The following is a 21,371-nucleotide window of genomic DNA, read 5'->3' as shown; positions in this document are numbered from 1 at the left end:
ATCTCTAATTATTTAAACCTAGATGATCCCTTCCACTCACTCAAAAGTAATTGTAAAATTCAGGAAGACATGGTGCCTCTGAATGATGGAAGAGCTGAGCTAAGAGAGCCTCATCACTTTTATTTTTCATTGTCTGTCTGTCTGTCTGATGCTGAGAGGTTTATTGGTTTCTGTGGGCAATAGTATAAACGTGAACTCGGGATCACCAGAAACGCCTACAACTCGCTTTCCAAAGGAAGGCCCAGGAGGGAATATTGGAAGTAGCGAATAATTGTCTATTTGCCTGGTTGCGAGTTGTTTATGTTTTCTTTAGCCTGAACAAGTTTTAAAATAACGTCCTTAGTTTTGGTGGTACATTTGTATATATATATATTTCTTCAGGGAAGTTGGAAGCTTAATACGTTTGGGGAATAAATTTATGAGACATTCGTCATCCGTGGGGAGTTTGGCAAAGAAGCCAACAAGAGGACCTACTCCCATTAGGTGAGGCCTCCTACATTTGGACTCCTGTGTGGACTCACCTAACGCGCGGCATTGTGGGTCTCACATTAAAAGGGCTCATGAATGCCTTGGCCATCCGCTGCTATTCTTTTATTTGAAAACAAAAAAGTTAAACCACTCCCAACTCATTGTCATTAGTTGGACCATGCCTATGTAAATGACTCTTTTTCCTTTTTTTTTTTTTGTCTTTTGAGGTGAGATGGAGGAAGTGGGAGAACACTTCCCCCAAGTTTCTTAGAAAAAGAATATGAATAGAGAAAAGTTATAGAAATTGCCAAGATAAAAGTACAAAAGGATGGTTAAAGAGATGATATAAAAAGGCGAAAGAGCACAAAAGACTGTTTTGCACAACACCACTGGGAATAGTTGAATTCTTTTCAAGGAAGATATGGAAGTTTCTTTCGTGCCAAATCTGCCAAAAAAAAAAAAAAAAAAGTGTGATCATCAATTGATCCGAAGCTCTTATGATCGTGGCTGAATTTTGTTGATTTTCCAAGAAGTCTAAAGAGATTTAAGGTTAGCTGGCTATCCTCTTATATTAAGATAATTTTTGAAAGGGTATCATAATTTTTTCATAAAGGGGCACTTCAGGAATAATCTTTCTACGTGATTTATTTTTTAGAGCCAACCACAAAGACTTTAGCTTTTTCTGGAACCGCAGCTTTCCAAATTGTATTATAAAATGGACGTAAGCTGCCTGTAATGTCCGGGCCCACAACCTACTAGGCCCAATAAGAAATGGGCCCAGCTAAGGGTTTGGGCCCAAATTTCACTGTAGCCAGTATAATTATAATAATTATCAGGAAAAAAAAAACGAAGGGATAAGACCGACAGGGAAGGGTGACCCTCACCTCTGCTGGCAGCCGATGCCGGCGCACCAGAGACAGGGGGGCGGCGGCGGCCAGTCCCGGAGAGGGGAGGAATGGAGCGGATGGGACCTCTCAGAGGGGGGTCTCATCCTCTAAACAATTATTAAGCCTCTGCCGGCAACCCCAAGTCACAGACCCCCAAGAACACTGAACGAGAGAGAGAGCCGAAGCCCTGGAGCCGAAGGCGAAGGAGCCCTGAAGCTCCAAGAGGAAGGAGGGACTACCAGGGGGAAGAACTGCCCAACGGTAACTAGCAAAAGAGGTGTTGGAGAGGAGGCACCGCAGGTCATCCCCGGAAATGGTAAGCTCCTGTTTCCAAAATAAAATAGAGGAGGGACTCCGTACACGGTTCTCGACTGCAGCCTCTGCCGGCTCTCGGCCGGGGGGGGGTTGCAGTCGGCCGGAGCCCCATTCCCTTCTTCTTCTTCAGTGGGATAGGGAGTCTCGGTGAAGAAAAGAAGGGAGGAAAGAAAAGAAGAAGAAAGATGAGAGAGGGAAGAGGGGACTCCCGTGTGCGGCCGCGAGCGTCGTCGGCGCCGTTGGTCCCCGCCGCGGGCTGTTCCTCCCTCGAGATCTCTCTTCTCCACGGGAAGGAGAGAGGGTCGGCGACCACAGGCCGCGGCTGCTGCAGGTGCTACGGGAGCCGCCGGTCGACCTCAATCCGGCCCTCCCAAACTCCCCTTCTTCCTTCACAGGAGAAGGATAGAGAGAGGAAGAGAGAGGGTATGGGAGCGAGAGAGAGAATATGGGGTTGGTGAAGGGAGGTTGAAGAAAAGAAGAAGAATGAAAGAAAGAAAGGAAGAGGGAAAAGAAGAGAGGAAGAGGGGACTCATCCTCCTCGTCGTGTGCGGCGGCCGCCGGCTTCGGCCGCGAGCACCGTCGTCACAGGCTCGGCCGAGGACACCGCGGGGCCTAGCCGTGGACGCCGCCGGTTGTGGCCCGGCCTTCTTCCGCTCGCCGTCCTCCCTTTCCGCTCGTCGTGCTCCCATCGTCGGAGAAGAGAGGAAGGGGGAGATCGGGATGAAAGAGAAGGGAGGAGAGGAAGCTTCGGGAAGGAGAAGAAAAGAAGAAGGAGAAGAGAAGAAAAAGGGAAAGAAAAAGAAAAAGAAAGAAAAAAAAATACATAAAAAGGGGGGTTTAGCCAAATCTGACTAACCTAAGCCCAATTAGACTGGGCAAGTCTAAATCCGAGCTCAATCAGATTGTGCTAAGTCTGGACGAGCCCAAACTGCAAATTGGGTCAAATCCGAACCAAATTAGGCCCAAATTGATTTGGGTCCGAACCCAGTTGAGTGGAGTTAATCCCAGCAGGCCCAATTAATACTAAATTAGGCCCAGTAAATTGACAGAGGACCCAATTGGCTAGAAAAGGTTGGACCCAATTATAAACGAGGCCCAATCCTTCAATTAAAAACCCAATCAACCCATGTGGGCCCAATCTGGTTTCAAACTGAGCCCCAAAGGCTCTAAATTGGGTAAATTGGACTTGGCTAGATCCTTGGATGGGATCCAAGCAAGTAAGTTCATAGTATGATGAACTAAGAGATTTTATAATAAATAAATGGGGAATAATGTAAACCCTATTATGTTGTTTTAGGTGATTAAGGATTTATCACCTGGACTTGAGCAATTTGGAAAGCGAATTGATGTAAGTAATCTACCTTAATCTTATCGTAGATCTTGTATTACGTTTTATAAGATGAACCAGTGTTTTTCATACAATTTGAATTGTATACATGATTTGTGAAGAAAGTAAGTAACTGGTTTTAATCTTGTTGTGAATCGTGTATGTAAGTAGCCTGCCCTAATCTTTATGGATCATACATGAAATTTAACATGTTATGCATGTACTGTAGGCTAAGAGCGATATGTGTATCTGACATGCTCTAGTTACACAAGATATGATGATATATGCTTTATATTCCGTTATGCCTACAAGATACTGGGATTACATTACATGCTAAAATATGAGTTATGAAATATGAACATGGGTGGTACATGTCAGTCACATAATTAATGGTTGTGCACATATTATGTTTTCATAGCTCTTGTGATACATGCAAAATGAATGGAGTTCCATGTTATGATTTTTCTTAGCATGAGTGTAAAGAATGATAATGATTTGCTCTAGCTGCATATTGCTTGTAAGGGGGTACCTAAGAACTACTAATGTTACGGGCCGAATGCAACTAAGCCGGCCTTGCCAGTGGCCGATAGTGACTGAGCCAGCCCCGCCAGTGGCCGACTAATAACTGAGCAGACCCCGCCAGTGACCAATAATGAATTCGCCGTAGCATCTATGAGGTACTACCTATACGAAGCATTATTTATGAACTCTTAAGAGCTACTGAGGGGTGAAGGACGCTTGCGTGAAGCCCCGGAACCGGCCAGCATCTGGCAGGGGAGCCCCGTGTTTCCCCCTCATGTGGGCCCGATAGTCACGTGCCCTGCGCAGGCGGGCCGTGACATTTATGAACGTGCTTCGCCAAAGCATACATTGTTTTACAACGGGTTTTTTGAATATATCCTTATGAAATGTTGTATTTTGCTATAACCGCTATCTCCTTTAACTTGCATACATATTATGCCATGATGATGATTAGATAAATATGCATGTCAGCTTCTCAAACCCTGTATAAACATGGTTACCGTTATGTTCGATCCGGTAAGATTATGTATGATTACTTACTGAGCCGTGTAGCTCATATCCGTTCGTTTACTTTTTCTTTCAGATCCTTACCACTGATAGCTGCCAGAGACACGTTAGTTTGGTATCAGGGCTTCTTTCTTTTGGGGTAAAGCAAGAATACTTTTGTGTACATAAACTACATAGAAGCTCTGTATTTGGGTACTGACCAGCATGATGTACTAAGAATGCTTTCATATGAAAAGATTCGGTTGGTTTGACTACCCTGTTACCCAGGTATGAGGCTTCGTGCTATTGTGGGCGATAGTCGGCAATAGCACGGCCGTGTCACGGATCCGGGTCCGGGGCGTGACACTGCCTCTATTATTATCGAATTTATAATAGGATTTTATTGCAATGTGGCCACTTTTAATTAGCTTCCAGCTCGACTTATCTGCAATCCTAGAAGGTCGGACGTAAAAAAAGGATCAATCATAGCATCAAGTTGCCTTGTTTCAGTGGAGAATGAGCGCCCCATATATTTACATTCCACTTCCGTTGGCAACAATTCCATTGAGATGCTACACTTATATTTCTCCTTTTCGCTCCTCGACAAAGATCTCCAAATAAAGAAGCAAATGGAACCAGTCCAAACCATGAGTCCTCCCAAAATCGAATATATGAAAAAAAAAAAAAACGTAATTACTCTTTTCCCCCTTCTTTCATGACTAGAAATTTTTCCTATTCTCCTCATATTTTTCTCTATTTTCTAGAATTTATAGAGGCATCTCTCAGACTAACTACAATCATACACTAGACATGTAACTTAATTTTTAAAAAAAAATTCTTCAATTTGCTGGATAGACTTTGGTTAACTTCTATCATGGATGCCTTCCTCTCTGCTTGTTCTTTATTTTTCTTGCCCCTTACGATCTATACTGAGTTAGACATATCAGGTGCCTTCTTGATATATATTTTCTTTAGGAATTAAATAGTCGAATTGAAAGTGCATATCAAGACTGTATTGACATCATCACTCACCAAACTTTCCTTCGTTATATCATTCATTTAATTGTCATTTTCTGTTAGTCAATTATTTATCTATTTCATTTCGGCGGCTAAGCTGGTTGTCAATTCCAAACGCTTGAAGTTGCAAACAAAGCAAATCTAGCAGGGTTTGAAAGGGGAGATGTATGAGAAACACGTGTGTCAACATGGTTGGTTGAACAAAAATGCAATCATGTCATATCATTTTATGGTGCTAAGCATACCAATAAACAATCTCATTAATTTTTTTTAAAAAAAAAATAGCATTTGTTGAGTCTATTGTGCGAGTCTTGTATACCTATTGAGACGTTTTGTAATATATATAGATCTTAAGAGCATGCGAGTGACAAATAAAAAACTATGTTTCTGGTTACACTCATGAGATAGTAAAGCATTATCCTTGCGAATATCCTTGTTGATTACTTCATGATCTCCCTGAATTAACATTTCTTGTTAGACTTTTAGAAACCGCAAGGAACCGCAATTACAAAAGTCGGCACCGAAAAATGCTTGAGCTCTTTTTCTCTCTCAGCAAAACAACATGCGAGTGTGCCATTAAAGTTAATATACTGAAAGTAGTTTTCGTAAGTACGTGTGCATTGGGGATTTCAAATTATACATAAACCTTTCATTAATCTTTCTTATTTGACATGATTTTCTGCATTAGTTTGTTCTTGCATGAATAATTTTTCTAGCATGAATTATGCTTGAGAATATTGCCGCCAATTAAATTTACTTGAGTATGGCATATAGAAACACCACCAAGGTTTGAAATAGAGGAGGGATGAACCATGATAGGAGCATCCATGAATTTGTCCTATTTAAGTAGGCTTGAATACTGTCCTATTTTATCGCAGTTTGGTATGCCTATCAATCATTGCCATACTTTCCACTGGATTGGAAGACAAGGCATGCATGCTTCCATGAAACGAATGTTACAATACAAAGGAAGAGTAGAACTTCTGGGCTCGCACTTCTCAGCCTTCCTTGTCATTTACTGATGAAGCCTGCTATTATTTCCCAGAGAACCAAGGATCCGGTAATGCCGTGAGAATGACATGCTTAGAGAGAGATCTCTACCCATTAATTCCTTAATAACATTTCCCTCTCTTTGGCTTTTGTCATGAATCTTTGGACACAGCATCTGAAACTCTTAACCTGTAGTTAGGTTTGGAAAGTTGTCTGTTGGAGTGGGGCCACGCCATTTATTTGGAAATTTATGCTTTGCATGTTGGAATATTGGTGTAGTTCAACAACTTGTGATTGAGTTGAGATTGATCCGATTCAGTAGATGATGCAAGTAAAGCTGTTGGCTGGTTCATGCAAAGTGAACATATTGAATGATTACGGGTATTATATTCCACCATGCATCCAATGTGCTCTTGAGCACAATCAGCCGCACGGATGGCCGAATTACTGTTCATCTTCTTTTCACTGTTAAATCTCATGATTCTTCCTGAGTTTGATGTCTTGAAAGATACTAATCTCATTGTATTATTATCAATTTGGGGAAACAGTGTAGCATTGACTCCTCTCTTCTGGAAAAGACCGTCAAGCGCGTGCTTTTTCTGCGAAGGGTAATTAAGTATGCAGACAAATTAAAAGAAACTGGAGAACCAAAGATGCGTGATACCGATGGTCGCAATTTGTTTCTCAGAAGTTAAATGTTTCACTTGAATGTTGTAAATAGAGGACCTCTGTTGCAAATCTAATTTGTTACAATTTAATTGGCTATTTTTCTGTCAATTTGTTAAGAATGAGGAAAATCAAGTGCCATGTTTCCTAACATGAATAGGTGGACCATTATAGACCTTTCTAAAGAAAGAGTTATAGAAGGTGTGATCATTTTAGAAGATATTTATGCAAATTCAGGGGTATACTCCTTTATCCAAATTTGAATATATGATAAGCTAACACTTTGTTTGGAATCAAAATATATGAATCTTGCTTATGGGGTAACATCTACTGCATAAGATTGTGGCAGAATGATTTTATTTTCACAATGCATGCCGACAGGTTTATATGTCGGAAAGAAGAAATGTAATGTTTACTATCTTGCAGTTCTTAGCTGATAGAAATTTTTGTCTTTTGTACTTGCCATTATTTTAGATATATTCAAATATTATTGAGATATAACTGTCTAGTCTGAAAATTTTGTTTGGAAGTTAGTTCATGCAAATTTACATTGATGTCATGCTTTGCCCATCAGAATTTGTTAGAATCAATGTTGATGAAAGATACAGTAGAGAAGCATTAGTACTTCTCTCCTTGTTGGTAGTTTTTGACATGTTATGTTTGTGTAGACTATGATTAAGGAGAGGGGTTTGCTCTTGAAAGACAATTTTGAGGGCAGTGCGGCCGGGCTTTTGATCACGGTACGCAATCCACAATATGCCCAATCATAGTCGAAGATCTAAGACCACCACATCAAATGGTTGTGGAGATAGTCAATGCTATTATTCTTCAAGTGTTTCCTTGGTAATTAATTTGTCATATATGTCATTAGATGACTTCTTTTTACCCTTGCCAAACTTGACCAGTAACAATTAACATAATTATCCTCTGACTCCTGATTCTCTTATGAATGAATGAAGAAATGATGCTTATGTACATTTTGATGTCTATCCATATCGTCGTTAATCCCCTGAAGGATTTGAGGGGTGTTTTTCCTTTTCCTTTCTTTTTCTTTTTGAGGTAATTTCTGATGTAAGCTTAATTTTTATCACCGGATGTGACAGGGGTGAAAGAGAAATTGGGCTTTGATATGTTTAAACCCCTTGTGTTGTGCCTACTGGTTCTATTAGCATGTAGAATATGAAGGCAAGTGCTAGGAAAAGGGCAAGGTGTGGTTATGCTAATCAACCAGTATGTTAATTTGATTATTTAACAGCATGCGCTTTCGTGTTAGGATTCACTATCCTAACAATGAAGTATCTACATATGTTCTTGTACATACTTCTAGTAATCTTTATCAGGGCGTTTGGTGTCTGACTCCTCAAAACCCTGTTTATAACTAAATTCAGCACTAAGCTTTATCAGGGCAGTCATCTCCCTTAAAAACTTTTAAAACACTGTCAATATATTCTGTCAGGACCTTTGAAATGAGATTCCGAGGGCCAGTGGTCAGGAAAGGATTTCACCTTTTTGTTAGGTGGGTCGGAAAGAGAATGCCTTGGAAGCCAAGCTGCCCTTGAATGGTTGAATGTTGAAGGAGTCATTCTGTACCTTAAAAAAAAAAAAGGACGACCTCTTAATGGTTGGCAGCATAAGCTTAAAACTTGGAAGTCTCTAGCGTGCATTCTGTAGTCCTGAATCATAAAGCTTTTAATATATAAAGAAATAGTTTTTCTTCAGCAAATTCCATTAGCCTTCTATTGATCCAAATTGCTGGCCTTCCATGTGTCTCCTAATCAATTTAAATTTAGTGATTGATCTGCCATGCCGGCGATGCCGGCGATCCAACTGACCACTAGTTTAAATTTTTCAGGAAACACTTTATCCCCAAACAAAGTTTTGAGATGGATTAGCTTCACAAGATAGAAGAAATCTAATCAGCATATTGTAAATTATGGCATACCAGTGCATCTTGAGCTAGTTTGCATCCAGCCCATCCAGCAAGGCCATTTTCAGCATTCACTTGAGACCGTGAGCAACAAATTAAGAACAAGTAAGCGAGGCAAAATAATTTGTTTGCAATCTTACAAAGATCAGACATAGTAAGTACGATGTGTGTCATCTTTATAGCATTGGTTAGAGGACATGAGTTGAATAATTAACCAAGTTAAATAGAAGAAATTTTATGTTTTTTTATTTTTTTTCTTTATGACCCAATAATAAAACTCATAGTCAAATTAGAAAAGTATACCAGAAAAGGGTGGGAAAAAGGGGAAAAAAAAATCTCTGGCTGTTGTTTCTGCCTTTAGGGACATGAATCTATGCCCATCAATCAATAATCATGTACATAAATTTGTATAACTCTATCTTCTAAAGCATCCATCATGAAGAAGGATACGAGATGAGGAACCGAGGAGACAAACAAGGTGACTTCTTCCAGACCCTTGAGTGCAACCTAAGGATCTCCCTGGCCTTCTCCTTCATCTTCATCCCACAATCAAATTGGAGCACCAAACACAGCTTGGACACCACCCCAATCTGCAGCATCTCTTGAAGAACTGCCGTTGTTGCTGAGAACCTTGCCACCGAGTACAATATCTTCACCCCCCTCTCGCTCGCCACCTCCGAGACCCTTAGTATCTTCTTCGACACAACTGCGATGCCTGCCGCATGGCCGACCAGCTCCGCCCTCCCTTCGGCGCACCCGCAAACCCGGCCCAGCGCCATGAGCACCAATTCGCAGATCCTCCTCTCAGGCTCGTCTAGCAGTAGCTCAACGAGGACCGGCACAGCACCGGCATTGGCTGCCTTGATACGGTTGCTTCCCCATAGGCACAGCCCGGCAAGGACTTGCAATGCCGCTTTGTTGGCCTGGTGCGAAATCCGATCACGAAGCACGCCGACAACGTCTTGGAAGAGTTCTTCTCTAACACCAGCCAAATGGGCCGGTGCAATCACTCCGAGCAAGGACTTGAGAAGTAATATTGCGTAAGCTCGCGATCGGTAGTTCGACTGCCGCAGAATGGATGTTAATGACTCGATGAAGTCGCCATTTCTGACGGCAAGGTCGAGAAGGTGCTGTTCGGAGAGTTGAAGCAGGTAAAGAATGCTGAGAGCTTCATCACGAGCATTAGTAGACTCCACATCATCATCGCCGATCAGTATTCCGTCTTGATCACCTGAAGGAGCACCGGAGCTGCTGTTGTCGATGATGGAAGCTAAGATGCCGACCACGCCGGGAGCGGCCTCGACGCACCGCCGGTTCCTCTCGCTCTCGGAGACAAGTTCTTTTAGCTTTCGGAGGGAACCGAGTTGCAGATGAGGCAGCCTGGCGTCGTCGAGGAGCTTGGCGATTTGGGCCTTGTCGATCGGCGGCTTCGGTGTGGGGAACCGCTCGATGTCGTTCGCCGAATTGAGAGCACACCATGCCTGGATCAGCCGCCGGAGGGTGTGGTTTGGCGTGAGGTCGCAGTCCGGAAGGTACTGTTTGGTCACGGGGCACGTGTCGTGCTTGCCGGAGAATATCCACCGCTCGATGCTGTCGCGGTCATAGGTGATGCCGGTGGGGAGAGTCACTGGATCCCTCATGATTTGGAGAGAGGGCAAAGGAAGTAAGATGGGATCTCCACCTCTGCCATTAAAGCCGACCAAGAGAATGGGGTTGCAAAGGGTATTCAAATTTAAATGCAACGAGTCTGAAAGCTTTTGGACCTGTAGAGAGCTAGCAATAGAGATGAGGAAAGAACTCCAGAGATGGAATCACTTAACGGGAAGATGAGAAATTTGAAGGCCAGAGATAAGCTGAAATGGATGGATTAAAAGTGAGTGCCGGGAGAGGGGAAACCTTTGGGACTGCCTTTTTCGGAATGAAAGCCACTGAAGAAGGAAGAAGGTTAGCCTTTTGGGGAGATGGAAGCTTGTTGGGAGTTGAAAAAAGAATGGTTCTATTTATAGCAGGGGGGAGTTGAAGATGGGAGATATTCAAACCCCCCTCCCCCGGGATTTAAAAAAAAAAAAAAAAGTCCACGCGGGGGTGTATTAGGAAGTTGGTTTAAATTTTTGCAGGGGAGCATTTTGGGGTTTGTCGCAAAGATATTTTATAATTTTCTTCTTTCTTAGAAGGAGGAAAACTGCCTATAAAAAGGTTTTGAGAGGTTTATATACACTGAACTCTTCACCTTTTCCTTGGTCAACCCATTAGCACGTAATCACCGCCATTGAGAATAGGTGAAGTTTGACCCACATCATGTGTACCATATTGTGGTTGGAATCTAAAACTAAGAAGTGAGAAAAAGAAGTTTGGTATGAGAAATCTGGTCTTAATCAACAATAGAAGATGCAATGGTGGAAGTAGAGCCAAACAGGACCATGACAAGTTGTAATAGCACATTTTGTTGATAAACTTGTGCTTTTGGCCGGTTGAGCAAGGAGAAGAAGAAATTTGGAAAGGGCATGGCTTTTGAATAGCAATTATGCTTTCAAAATAATTAGAATTACTTATAATTTACAAATTATTGATGCTAGCAACAATGATGTAATTGTAATTGTTTATTGGACTTGTCTCTACTCTGCATATTATAAATAAATAAATGCAAAACTAGATTAAATTTTTATATTTTTATTATTAATTAACCTTCGAGAATTTTTTGTTTTTCACATTTCCATTGTTTGCCTTCTGCCGAGTAATTTTCTCATGCCAAATCTATATATGATACAGATCTAGATAATAAAAATTGCACTTCTCATGTCTATCCGAAAAGAGGGTATTGCAAAAGTTGAATGGCTAACCACCTTTGCATATTACAAATAATATTATTTTTCCTAACAAATATTTGAGAAGAATTTTGAAATAGGTTCTCGCAATTAGAATTTTTCTCTTTTTGGTCAAAAACTACAGTATTTTCTTAAGTGAATAATTAACGGCCCTATGATTATCTTGACAAGGAAATCAATAGGACGGAATTTACCTGCCCTAGTATTTCCTTCACGTTAGTTGGTCTTTATCTCAGGAGGATTTAAAATTTGATAAAGAAAGAGAGTTTGAATTTCTTCTCCTATTCCATTCTTTGATAAAAAAAAAAGGAGATGATGGAGAGGCGCAAAAGGTAGACTGGGAACGGCGGTGATGGGATCCCTTATCCATACGGTTGGATCTACGTTAACAAGACGCCGACACCGTTTGCTGTAACCAAGCTGGAATCCCAGGGGAGGGATAAGCTATCCGCCTCGCCGACCTCCTGAGTTCTGACTTTGAACAAAATTTAGAGCATGTGAAAGATTAATATATCACATTGCTTCCATGTTCAACATGGGATGAGGATTGCGCAGGCGCCAACTATGGGGACATGCATCCAACTACAGTCAAGCTGGCTTAACATATTCCATCCTTGTATATGGTCTATTCGTATTATATTTGTTGTTTACCACTCAAATTAATATAGTATAATAATTATTTTTTTTGCTAAAATATATAATTCATACAGTTCAAGTACTGATATAAAGAATACGTGTCTTGCACAATCACATCCACAAAAATGCTAGAGTAAAGCTGTCTCTTATTGCAGATCAGGACTCTCAAGCCAGGCCAGATGGAAATCATGCATTACAATGTATTTTTTGTCATGGTAATTGGGTATGTTTTTGTTGGCAGAAGAGAGGTAGAATGAACCCCAAATGGATATGTGTTTGTGGGAATAGCTTAACTAGACCTGCAAAATCCTTCAAAAGTAACATGATAATTTTAAGTAGGGCTGCTAATGGGCCAAGCTTGGGCTACGCCAGCCTAGTCTAGGCCTAGTGTATATAGACCTAGATATAACATAAGTAGGGCCAAGCCCAGTACTAATGTGGTCCAAACAAGCTTTCAAGCCTATAGAGAGGATGAACTTTTGATTCTCAAATGCCAAAATCCACATGCCCTGTCGAGAAACCTGAAATAGGGTAACTAGCTAAAGCCTCGTTAACTAGCATTATATATTAGCATGAAAGGTATTATGAAAAGTTTCATGCAATAAAATTCCAAGAATTGTGCCTGTGGTGACTAATTACTAGCAAAGTTAAATTACTCTTTTATGTGATTTTGCTCATCAAGTACTTGCTACTAGCTCGGCCGATATAACTAACCAATTTACAAGCCTAACCGACACAGTATACTCATTCGAAAACACAACTTGATCCAGCCAGCTTAATAACACCATGATTCATATTCAAGAATCAATAGATCAAAACTATGGTCTTGGGCCACTAGCGGAAAACCTTAGCCTAAATCCTTGCTCGGGCGACCCGATTCAGTCAAATTTGACGAGATCCAAATATCTTGGCACAAGACGAAGTATACCATCTGTCCAAATCCCTATCCATTTGACACTCGAGCAAGCAAGTTCATGAGGCCCCAAAGGAAGAAAGTTGGAGCGGTCTCCAGCCACAGCTACTGGCCAATGTATAGGGACGCAACACAAGCGAAGAATTGGCCTTGACGGCGATGTTGGATCCCGTCAAACAACGGACCACGTCTCCCGCGTTGACTGACTGCCTTGTTGACCGCATCAGACAAGTTACCTCGAGGACGCCTCCGTCTCCGCCCTAAATTTCTTAGCCGACCCCACCGAGACATACGTACGCTGTTTGGTTCTTGATACCAACTTCCATGGAAACCCCCTCGCTGCTCAACACATCACACGTTCTTAAGATTTACAAACAGCATATATCCTTCTCTGACTCCGTCTTCATGCATCATGTAGCTCGTCAAGATGATCATAAATTTCGACCAATCAGAGAACAGCATGCTATCCAGCAAGACTGATTTCTGTATAGATTTCTACAATCTTCAAGACATCCTTCTCCCCTTCTCTGTGGACAAGTTCAAAGGAGTCCCAAAAGGTCTCTTCCCCCTTTCTTTTTCCTTTCCTTTCTTTTGCTTCACTAGTTATATATTTCATGTGCTTTCCCAGTATCCACAATGGCTCCTCCCTCTTTATCGGTCTAGGCCGTGCTCAGCCCGACAGCATCCTCTATTTCTCCACCCGAAGAGAACACTCGATCGGCCTCCAATCCTCCACGAATTAACCATGGACTCCTCTGAGCCACCGACAGCACCCTCTATTTCTCCACCCGAAGAGAACACTCGGCCTCCAATCCTCCACGAATTAACCATGGAGTCCTCTGAGCCACCGACAGGGCGGCTGTCGCCGAGGCAAGAGCTCCGAGGCCCCCGGCCGGCCCGTGTCAAGGCTCGAAAGGACCCATACAAGATCAAGAAGACTCCTGCGGCGCCGCCCCCTCCTCAGCATCGGCCACCAGTCATAATCTACACCGAGCCGCCCAGGGTCATCCACACCACCCCTAGCAACTTCATGTCGCTGGTGCAACGCCTCACTGGTGCCTCCTCCTCCTCCTCTTCCTCCTCCTCCTCTTCTGCCAATGCTGCTGCTTCCCGGTCGCTTTCTAATGCTATTACCGTTGGAGAAACAGTGCCCTCCGCTGCTCGTGTAGCTGCAATCGAGAAGGGAGCAAGCACATCCCACGACGAGGGGCCAAGAAAGAACGGAGAGGATGTGATCGATCAACTAGGAATTGATGGTGGCGCGCCTGACTTCTTCTCACCCTCCATGGACCCGAATTCTCTTAACCCCTTGCATGAACCCAGCCCGGCTTTCGATGGAAACAGAAATTTTGTGGAGAATACCTTCTTGGAGAGTCCTAATAATCTCTTGACAACTCCTGCTGAACCTTCTCCTGCTGGTTACTGGGACCCCTTCTACCAGGACTTCGATCAGTTTGATCCATAGATAGGAGCACAGAGAGACAAAAAGGTTGAAGAAATAGATGGTTGGATGGCTAATTGTGGGATACGCATGAAGACAAGACCCGATAGGATCGTTCCTGTTTTCTTCTGATCGGACTTAATTTTTCTCTGGTGGGCCCTACGACTTACAATCCTCATCACTGTGACATCACAAACCAACCTAAGCTCTTATCTCTTTGATAGAAGCAGGTATATCTAATTGGTACAGGTTTTCAATTAGCCTTCCCACCATTAGCTTAAGTTCGGAGGGTGACCAGTCCTTGGCACACTCCAACCACAGCAGTATAATTTTATTGTATGCTTATTCAATTGATACAACCACTCATTCTTTTGCTTGGCAAGGTCTTCTTGTGACTAGTATTCATCCGGAGCCAAAGGTTCATCAATTCCAATCTCCAATATGCCTCCTCAGATGCATGGTTGGGTGCACACGAGTGCATGTCTGCACGTGCCCCTGCTTGCTTGCGCACGTATTTTCTAAAACTCTAGCTAGCTAACTTGTTCGACAGTGCTCTCAACTTAAGGATAATAAAAAAAAATTTATTTTTTTTAAAAAAAATGATGCTTAAATACCTTTACACATCAAATCAATGGGGAGTGGTTATGTTTTGGTTGGAGATCTTTTGATCAACCTGCCCACAACTTTTGATGGATAATTACTTCTCTGAGTACTAGCTTTTATAAACGACAAAATCTATGTGAATGAAGGCAGATCTAGGAATATCTTGAAGGTTGATCTTGTCTGGAGTAAATGAAAAGACGGTTTCACAATAAGAGTATTGTCTTCCAGTGAAAGATGAGTTTTCGTATAGCTTGTAGCTGATTTTGCCAGGAATTAGCACTAATTCGTAGTTGTTTGACATCATCAAGCAAACCGAACCTAGTAAATTTTCAAACTCGATTTACTATTTTCCTGATCATTGTAGCTAGATAGAGTCCAGGTTAATTAGCAACGCTAACTTGGGATTATATTTAGTCATACACGCAAGTGGATATTTTTCCACATAGAAAAGACGCATAAGATTGTTTATCTCGTGTGGAGTAGATAGTCAAGTATCATGCTCTTCCCACCGAGAAAGTAAACTTAACATTTGATTGGATTATTAATTTGTTTTGTGCCTTAAGTATCATTCATGAGCTTTTAGATCATCAAGAAGAAAGGTTATAGTAGCTGCCCTAGAGTGTTATTATGTTCCGAAAATGACTAGTTCGTTTGGGAATTAGTAATTCATGCAAGAGTTAGCTTCGCTAAGGACCCATCTCATGTTCTTTTTAAATAGCATTAGATGAATATTAAGCTTAGGTTTAACAATTTCTATCATAATTTGGAATTGCTAAAGCTTCACAGAAAGTAAACCTGGACCTCTCTTTCGGATTGCGGGAGATGAGGTGGCCTAAGGAATTTTAGGACTCAAGGATATTTCACATTCCATATTAATTTTGAAGTTCTTCTTGACCTTAATGAATTTGGGAGTATGTTAGAGCTAAAATTACCCGATAAACATATTGAATCCAAGATCACCTAATGTTGGAGATGTTGATAGCCATAATCAAACGGCCTAGAGATATTGTAGGACTTAAGAGCCTGTTTGAATAATCCCTTACCTTCCAATGGGATCACAGAAAATTAATTCCCAGTAATAGCTTCGGAATGAGACGGCCTAAATCCTATAGACAGAAAAAAAAAGACTTAATATTCTGTTATTAATAATAGATTATCCAAACATGCATGGCTTAAGAGTAGCTTAGAATTATGAGAATTTTCATGCAGGAACAAATGATATTTTTATATAATTTTAAGATAAGGTAAATGAGATGCATGGCTTGAGCATTAATGTCGTACGTGCATAAGATGCCTTACCATTTAATTGGCGGTTGGTTGAAGTCATGTTCATGTTTGGCTTACATGTTAATTTTTTTGGTTTCAGTTGGGCTCAAAGGATTACTTTCTGTGCCCCAGCGACACAAGTTAGAGGTGTATCGCAGCATTAGCTTCCTCGTAAAATATAAATATCTTAAGGCCTGAGAGGTGCAAAGACAGCAAAGTATTAGGAGTCTCACAAATATTTGTACTAGCTAATTTATTGTATGCGAAAAAAGAAATGATGGTATCTGTGGTATATTAAACTTGGACGAAAGGTTAGGATGTATTACTTATATGCATGATTGGTATCTTGGGACAAATCATTACTGAACTTTATACCTAACCGTAGGTCACATGACTAGTTAAATGGTTTAACTGAATTGGTAAATCTGGTCCAATCAAATAGTCTAATTGGGATAGAATGCTGATAAATTTAGCTCTTTTGACTGGTAAAATCATATGACTACTAAACTTGGTCATGAGTGTGTGTGTGTGTGTGTGTGAGAGAGAGAGAGAGAGAGAGAGAGAGAGAGGAGGAGGAGGAGGAGAGATGGGAACTTTAGTGAAGAGAGAGGGGATTTGTTCAGCAAGAAAATTTGATGGATAGAGGGATATTTCAAGACCAAGGATATTATATATATCCAAAATCACCATTCATCTCTTTTGTAGTTTATTTCATCCTCTTAAGATAAAGTTGTATCCACCTTATTGAAATGGGATTTGATCCATTCCAAGCTACTGACTGAAATTTGATCTCATTTGCTTCTTGCTTAATCGATATGATAAAAGGATTGCATAGGAGTCACTCTAAAACCTCTTGACCTTATATATGAACTTCCATTAATTTTCTCACTTATTTTTCATCCATCACAAAATTAGTCACTTTGTATTTTTAATTATGACGACTATGTGTTTTAATATTCATGTGCAAAGCAATAAAATAAACGATGTAGAGGCTGCAGAAGATTTACTCTCCGAAATCGGCTGCTTTATATTTTAAATATAAACGGTTTTGTATTTTTAAACCCTGGTGCAACAGTATGTCAAAACTTTTTTCACATCTCGCTTACAAATAAGCAAAGGAGAACACCAGATCTCTGCAGTAGAAAGGTGTCGCGATTTTACCACCAGACTTTTTTGCAAGTATGGTCTTTTCCAAGGGTTGCAAGCTTTTTGCCCTTCTACAGAATCCCAAAAGGAGATGAGACGAGAAGGGAACAAAGGCACACGTGAAGGCTTGAACTACCCTTCTGTAGAAATCGACCTGTTGCACTATAAGTATCATACTATTCGATTCCGTGATAGACATGCAACTGAAGGGAAGAAGAAAACCAACATTATATATATATATATATATATAGATGTCATGCGTAAAACTCTATGTACGTACGTGAGTGATGACACATACCATGCCCCTGTACGGGTCGAATGATGGCTAAAAGACTTCTAGCCGCAAATGCACGACCTATACATCAGCCCCATCAAATCTCTTACGAAATATATTTTCTATCTCTTCGATCTTCTGTACGTACTCCCAAATTACGTTGCAGAGAAATGAAAGAAAAGTACTTCACTCTTAGCCGGACTTCCCACACAACAAGCATCGTCACCTCCAGCTCTATAGTCTTCTTTAAACATCACAAGGAAAGAAAACATGGTGTGTTCTTGCTTTTGTTTTTTTGCGCGCTTCTGCTATATATATGACATTATAGAAGAACTAAATTTGAATCAAAACAATATGTGATCCTTTTCCGATTCTTTGAGAGTATATATTATCACTAACAACTAACAAGGGGCTTCAATCCCCATACTACTTTATAGAATTTCCAATGGTAGAAAAGTGCACAAGTATCAATATATATCTTTTTACTGCACACAATGCAAAATCCTAGTTCTTAAAAGGAGAGAAAAGAACATAAGAAGAAGAAGGGAAATAATCACATATTTAGACGCTTTCAAACTGCGAATAATTTGTCAGCCTTTTGCTGCACAAACTCAAAAGTGGCAGGTCATCCCAAGATCAGTCTCTTTCTGTCTAAAATCTTTTGACCCAATCATTCTATGTGATCATAAGCCAGCATAGATACCACAATGTTTCTCTAGACAGAAAGAGAGAGAGAGAGAGAGAGAGAGAGAGAAGCTCCTGAAGTCTGTGCCCGAAATAGAAGATTTGAGAGCTTCGAGAGAGAAGCTGCTGAAATCTAAGGCCAAAATGGAAGGAAAGAATGTGCCATCAAAAGCCCACCATGCTGCGCTGTTTATTTGCCTGCCTCATTCTCCTGTTGATGCCACCTTTTCTTAAGGTGATCTCTGGCTCCTCAAGCCGATGGAGTTGTGGTTCTTTGAAGGGCCCGAAGGAGGAATAGGCATTGCCCTCGGCAAGAAGCCGAAGAATTTGCCTTCTTGCTTCGCCCTCGCCGGCTTGACGAAGAAAGCTTGCACGTCCCTCGAGCCATGGCAGCATATGATCAAGAGAATAAAGACAAATGCTAAAATTTGGCCTCTAGAGAGGCTGCCCATTGGGCTAAAACAAGAAAGAAGGACTGGAGGAAGGAGTAGAAGGTGATGGGAGACAAGAGGGAGAAGAAAGAAGAAAGTTTTTTAGCGGGGAAGGTACTTGAGTCGTGCGAAGATGGAAAACGGTAGCGAGGAAGAAGGAGAATGGATATAGATAAGAGCACTTTGGAGGTATTAAAGTATGAACAACGGGGTGGGCATCATAAGTTTGATGGGACATGAGAGGCAGATGGTGAGGACAAGAGAGGACACGGGTGGGAATAAAATGAAGGGTGGACTGGGATTTGGGCTTGGATTGGAGTAACAGTGGGGTTTGAACGTTTGAGGACCTGGAGCGGGTAGGAAGGATGCATTGGAGGGTGGGGGAGGGATGGCATAAAAGGTCATGGGAGACAGAAAAAGGAAGCAAAAAGAAGAGAGCATGAGAGAAGAAAACAAGGGCAAAAGCTAAAGGCGAGTTGTGTTTTCTGGGTACGTTAGAGAGGGCTACAGGGATTGAATGGCCGAACAAGGAATGGGAACTGTTGTACCGGACAGGGACAGGCCTGGCCGTGTCATGGATTTTTGTAATGGCCTTCTTTGTCGTGATGGGATCGACTCTCTCTCTCTCTCTCTCTCTCTCTCTCTCTCTCTCTCTCTCTCTCTCTCTCTCTGTGCAGATGTTGCATGGAAATATGGAAGTGGCAATATTGCATAGTCTAGCATGATCTTCTGTGTGTTTAGAAAAATTAAGAAAATTTCTGTATTTTTTTGTGGATCATGATAGTATAATATTACATGGATGGGTTGGTGTATTGACGTGAGAGCAACAAGTTAAGAAGCGCCGTGTTTAACTAATGAAACAATCCTCAAAATATGCCAAGTCATAACATGATTGGGCCAACCCTAACCATAATTATTTTTGTGATACTACTACTATATATGCAGCATTTCCATTTGAGCAAGCACAAGGATAACATCTGCCCGTTTATTTCCACAAATTGAAGCTTTCTTTGTTTGATCTACGCATGTAAACAGCAAAGTTAGGAGATATTCAAAATAGATAGGCTTTATTTTCATTTTAACAAATTGAAGTCCATTGATATCTGTTGGGGGAAAAATGGACCACCCCATAAATATAATCTAAACACCCGAAGGCCGAGACCAGAAGCCCGAGCTCAGAAGCCTAAATTCAGAAAGTCGAGCTCAGAAGCCCGAGTGCAGAACGCCTCCCCCGAAGGCTGAGCTCATGCAGACCGAGCTCAGAAGTCCGAGCTCATGCAGGCCGAGCTCAGAAGTCCGAGCTCATGCAGGCCGAGCCCAGAAGACTGAACTCATGCAGACCGAGCTCATGCAGTCCGAGCTCATGCAGACCGAGCTCATGCAGGCCAAGCTCATGCAGACCGAGCTCATGCAGACCGAGCTCATGCAGGCCGAGGCCAGAAGGCCGAGCTCATCGTCCACATATCAACCATGCAGCAGTCTCACCGCACCATGCTTTGCTTGCCGGCCACGCCACGGCATATCAACCAGGGACCATATCCTGCTACGACTGTCAACAATTAAATGCACACGATCTCCACGGACCTCCAGCCAGCCCAAAGTTTCAGACCATCCACGGCAACTCATTGACTCACTCAATCCCGTCCAGACATCCACGACAACTCATTAATGCGCCACTCCGTCTTGTTCAGCTGCCCACGCCAGCTCATTAATGCGCACGACCACGCCCAATTATGACAATAATTCATTAATTCTCCTAGTCATATTTCAGGTAACCTGACACCTCTCCTATAAAAAGGGGAGCTTCTCCCTTTATAAAGTGGCTTCGGACTTCTACATATCGTCCATCTCCTTCTCCAGAGCCCCCTCTGACTTAAGCATCGAAGGGCCAGCGCCGGAAACCTCGGCCACCGGCTTCTTGCAGGTCCCCCAGAGGACGCAACCCGCCGACGTACCGCCACCCGCCACTCTTGCCGGAGCTCCTCCTTCTCAGCCAAGTGGCTACCCCCGGGTCCAATTTCCAGTAACAATATCTATCTTTTTTTTTTAATCTTTCAACAACAATGTCATAAATCATTGAAGAATTATCCATGTAAATACTTTAAAAAAAGACACTTCATAAGGTTTGAAGATCAAACCACTAAGATTATTTATCTCAAGTTTTTTTTGTGGATAGACAAGTACAGAAGATCTTTTTGTGTATCAGTCAAAAAAAAAAAAGAAGAAGAAAACATTTTTTTGTGGAATCGTTCTGAGTCCTCTAGATTTTTTGGTAAACTGGAAAACATTCTGCTTGGAAAAAGAGGGAAAAAGAGGAATGGGACCCTGGGGTGAAGGATCCAGGCATAATGAATCGGTCACTCTGGCTCTTAGCAGACAAAATGCGCTTGGAGATATCTCAGAAATGGTTCAAAACCTTCAAGAAAGCAAGTGCACTGGGCTTACCACTTCTAACTTTCAAGTCGCAACTAGATGGAAACCTAAAATAAGATATTCCATTCTCTGCCAGGACATGATCCTCCTTCCTATAACAGTAGTTGCTATAGA

General features: G+C 41.8%; 1 protein-coding gene and 1 pseudogene across 1 annotated transcript; one reads left to right on the top strand and one right to left on the bottom strand.

The window, feature by feature from the left end:
* Positions 1–8,650: 8,650 nt before the first annotated feature.
* Positions 8,651–10,672, bottom strand: LOC103710109 (E3 ubiquitin-protein ligase PUB23 pseudogene; annotated as a pseudogene).
* Positions 10,673–13,418: 2,746 nt separating this feature from the next.
* On the top strand, positions 13,419–15,363 carry LOC103710149 (uncharacterized). The gene has a single exon (XM_008795769.5). It carries the CDS (start codon positions 13,440–13,442, stop codon positions 14,442–14,444), a length of 1,005 nt encoding a protein of 334 aa, XP_008793991.3. The 5' UTR covers positions 13,419–13,439; the 3' UTR covers positions 14,445–15,363.
* Positions 15,364–21,371: the final 6,008 nt, after the last annotated feature.

Source organism: Phoenix dactylifera, chromosome 11 (genome assembly GCF_051530095.1).
Source record: "Phoenix dactylifera cultivar Ajwa chromosome 11, Ajwa_hap1_PhDact_Kaust_v1.1, whole genome shotgun sequence".
In the NCBI taxonomy this organism is placed as follows: domain Eukaryota; kingdom Viridiplantae; phylum Streptophyta; class Magnoliopsida; order Arecales; family Arecaceae; genus Phoenix; species Phoenix dactylifera.
Note: the sequence above shows the minus strand (reverse complement) of the source record. Positions and strands in the feature narration are given on the sequence as shown.